This window comes from Loxodonta africana, chromosome 7 (genome assembly GCF_030014295.1).
Source record: "Loxodonta africana isolate mLoxAfr1 chromosome 7, mLoxAfr1.hap2, whole genome shotgun sequence".
In the NCBI taxonomy this organism is placed as follows: Eukaryota; Metazoa; Chordata; class Mammalia; order Proboscidea; family Elephantidae; genus Loxodonta; species Loxodonta africana.
Window position 1 is genome coordinate 76145378 of NC_087348.1, and position 2963 is coordinate 76148340.

The following is a 2963-nucleotide window of genomic DNA, read 5'->3' on the forward strand; positions in this document are numbered from 1 at the left end:
CTACAAAAAAAAAAATGAAGCATTTGGCTTGTATTAGAATCGATTAACACTGAGATTCTCAGAATGGAAGTGAGTCAAAGCCAGGGGCCTACCTGTACTTGATAAAACAATAGCATATTAATTACAAGTATTTACAAATTGAATAAATTTACAAAAGGTGACTCCATTCACCCCTAATTTGGTACTATTTTCAAAAGCAATTGCATTTCTATTCTTTTTAGATGATCTTACTTAACCAATAAATCAAAACTCAAACCCATTGCTGTCGAGTCAATTCTAACTCATAGCCACCCTATAGGATAGGTAGAACTGTCCCATAAGATTACCGGGAAGCACCTGGTGAATTAGAACTGCCAGCCTTTTGGTCAGCAGCCTAGCTCTTAACCACTGCACCACCAGGGCTCTGTAGTGGAGCCATAGACCTTGTAATATTTATAACTAACTGGTTTCCTCTCATATATTAGCTGTCAAGAAACTTAAAGGATAATCTAATATCCACCTATTGGCAAGTGCATTGGACACTAAGGTAAGTATTTAACTTCATTTATAGTAGCGTAGTTACTAAAGAAATGTCAGACTTGCTGGCAATCACATGTTGCCATGTAACCTTGTGCAAGCTACATAATCTCTTTAACTCGGTTTCCTCATTTACAAAATAATGACAGCACTTACTACGATTTTATAGAAAATAAAAAGGAACTATGTCTTTTGGTGCAGTGGTTAATAGCTACACCCGTAACCTAAAGGTTAGCAGTTCAAATCCACCACCCGCTTCTTGGAAACCCTATGGGGCAGGCCTACTCTGTCCTATAGGGTCGCTATGAGTCAGAGTCGACTCAACAGCAACGGGGTTGTTTTGGTTTTGGATATGTGTATATAATTCTAAGCCCTATTCTTATCATCTAAGAAAATTGCAATGAATGACAGCTTTTTCCGAAGGTTTCATTACAAAACCCGTATTTTGCTTAGTATTATACTCACCATTCGTTTTGTTATTCTAATCAGTTTCTTTTTTTTTTATTCTTTAGCTTTAAAACCATCTGAAATGCATTTTTGGAAAAATATAAAAAGGAAAATCATCATATGTTGAATTTTCTGATGTTTTTGCCAATAACAATAAATGTATATACATATATATATAATTGAATAATAACATGTAAAGACAAATATATATGTATCATTACATGTGAACATGCAATGACACTTGAACAATATCTTTATTTATAATGACTTTCCATATGTGGGTTAATGAAAATGGAGACATGAAATTTATAACTTATCTAATGCAATTTTTTATCACAGATCTTTTTTGATACCAGCTACATTGTCTCATGGATTCCCTGGTGGATGGGAACCCCACTGCAGTGACAGAGTTCATTTTATTGGGCTTAACAGAAGATCCTACCCTTCGGGTCGCCCTCTTTATGGTCATCCTGTGCATCTATCTGGTGACCATATCTGGCAATCTCAGCACAATCATTCTGATCAGAATCTCTCCTCAGCTCCATCATCCTATGTATGTTTTTCTGAGCCACTTGGCTTTGGCTGACATAGGGCTTTCATCCTCTGACACACCCAATATGCTTGTAAACTTCCTGGTGGAGACAAATACAATCTCCTATTCTGAATGTGCTATCCAACTTGGCTCAGGTGCTTTCTTTGGGACAGTTGAGTGCTTTCTTCTGGCTGCCATGGCCTATGGTCACTTTGTAGCAATCTGCAGCCCACTGCTTTATTCAACTAAAATGTCCATGCAAGTGTGTGATCAGTTATTCTCTGTGGCTTACCTAGGTAGTTTTCTCAATGCTTCCTCTTTTACGATTTCCTTCTTTTCTTTATTCTTCTGTGGACCAAATCAGGTCAATCATTTTTTCTGCGACTTTGCTCCTTTAGTTAAGCTTTCTTGTTCTGATGTCAGTATCCCTACAGTGGCCACCCATTTTCTGCTTGCTCCATTACTGTGGTCACAGTGTTTGTCATAGCCATCTCGTACATCTATATCCTCATCACCATCCTGAAGATGTGCTCCACTGAGGACCGCCACAAGGTCTTCTTCACCTGCACCTCCCACTTCATTGCAGTCAGTCCGTACTATGGGACCATTACATTCATTTATGTGATGCCCAAGTCCAGCTACTCTACTGACCAGAACAAGGTGGTGTCTGTGTTCTACATGGTGGTGATCCCCATGTTGAACCCCCTCATCTACAATCTCAGGAATAATGAGATTAAGGGTGTTCTCAAGAGACAGCTTGGTAGAAAAATATTCTCTTAACAAAACCTCTGATTTTGTACAGTTTGATGTGATAATATACCATTAATGTAAAATTAAAAGAAATTTGGTTCCTGTGGACAAAATATATGTGCATATAATTTGCCAGTATGGGGTTTATAGTATATGCGGGTATGAATCTTCAGATAGTAAATCAGAGACACTAGTGAGCTAGCTTTAATAAGTTAAACTGTATTTAGAATTAAGAATCACAAATTGGTTCACATGAAGAAAATCTTAATCTGCTTAAAATCCTTCTTATGTTTTATTTATATACTATTTTTCAAAGAAATTCCATGTCATAAGTTAGGGTTGTTGTACTGCCAAACCTTTAAAAGATATGTTCATTTTCAATAGCAGATTATGCTGAGATGAGCCTGATAATCCTAGTTTTGCCTTGACTGAGTACCTTCTGAGGGGAAATAAAAAAGTAGAACCACATAGGAAAATTGCTAAACACATGGTGCTTGGAGAAATCTTATCTGCTGGGGTTGGTCTTTGTGTGCTCTTAAAATTCCAGCCTGTGTTTCTGGATTCTGACTCTGGCCTTGGATATAAAGGTTCCCCAATCTAAGAGGACGAGAACACCCTAACTAATCTGTAAATTGCTCAATCAGATCAGAAGAGATGACTTCCTCTGAGGGAATTAATAAGGTTCCCAAACTCATGAGGGACAGAGTAGAGTACAAGC

The 2963-nt window shown here is 37.6% G+C and overlaps 1 protein-coding gene across 1 annotated transcript; it reads left to right on the forward strand.

Annotated features, from left to right (window-relative positions):
- The first annotated feature begins 1331 nt into the window (after positions 1–1331).
- Positions 1332–2275, forward strand: LOC100677342 (olfactory receptor 5P76-like). Its single transcript, XM_064289464.1, has 2 exons — positions 1332–1757; positions 1919–2275. The coding sequence occupies exons 1-2, from the start codon at positions 1332–1334 to the stop codon at positions 2273–2275; spliced, it is 783 nt and encodes a 260-aa protein (XP_064145534.1).
- The last annotated feature ends 688 nt before the right edge of the window (positions 2276–2963 follow it).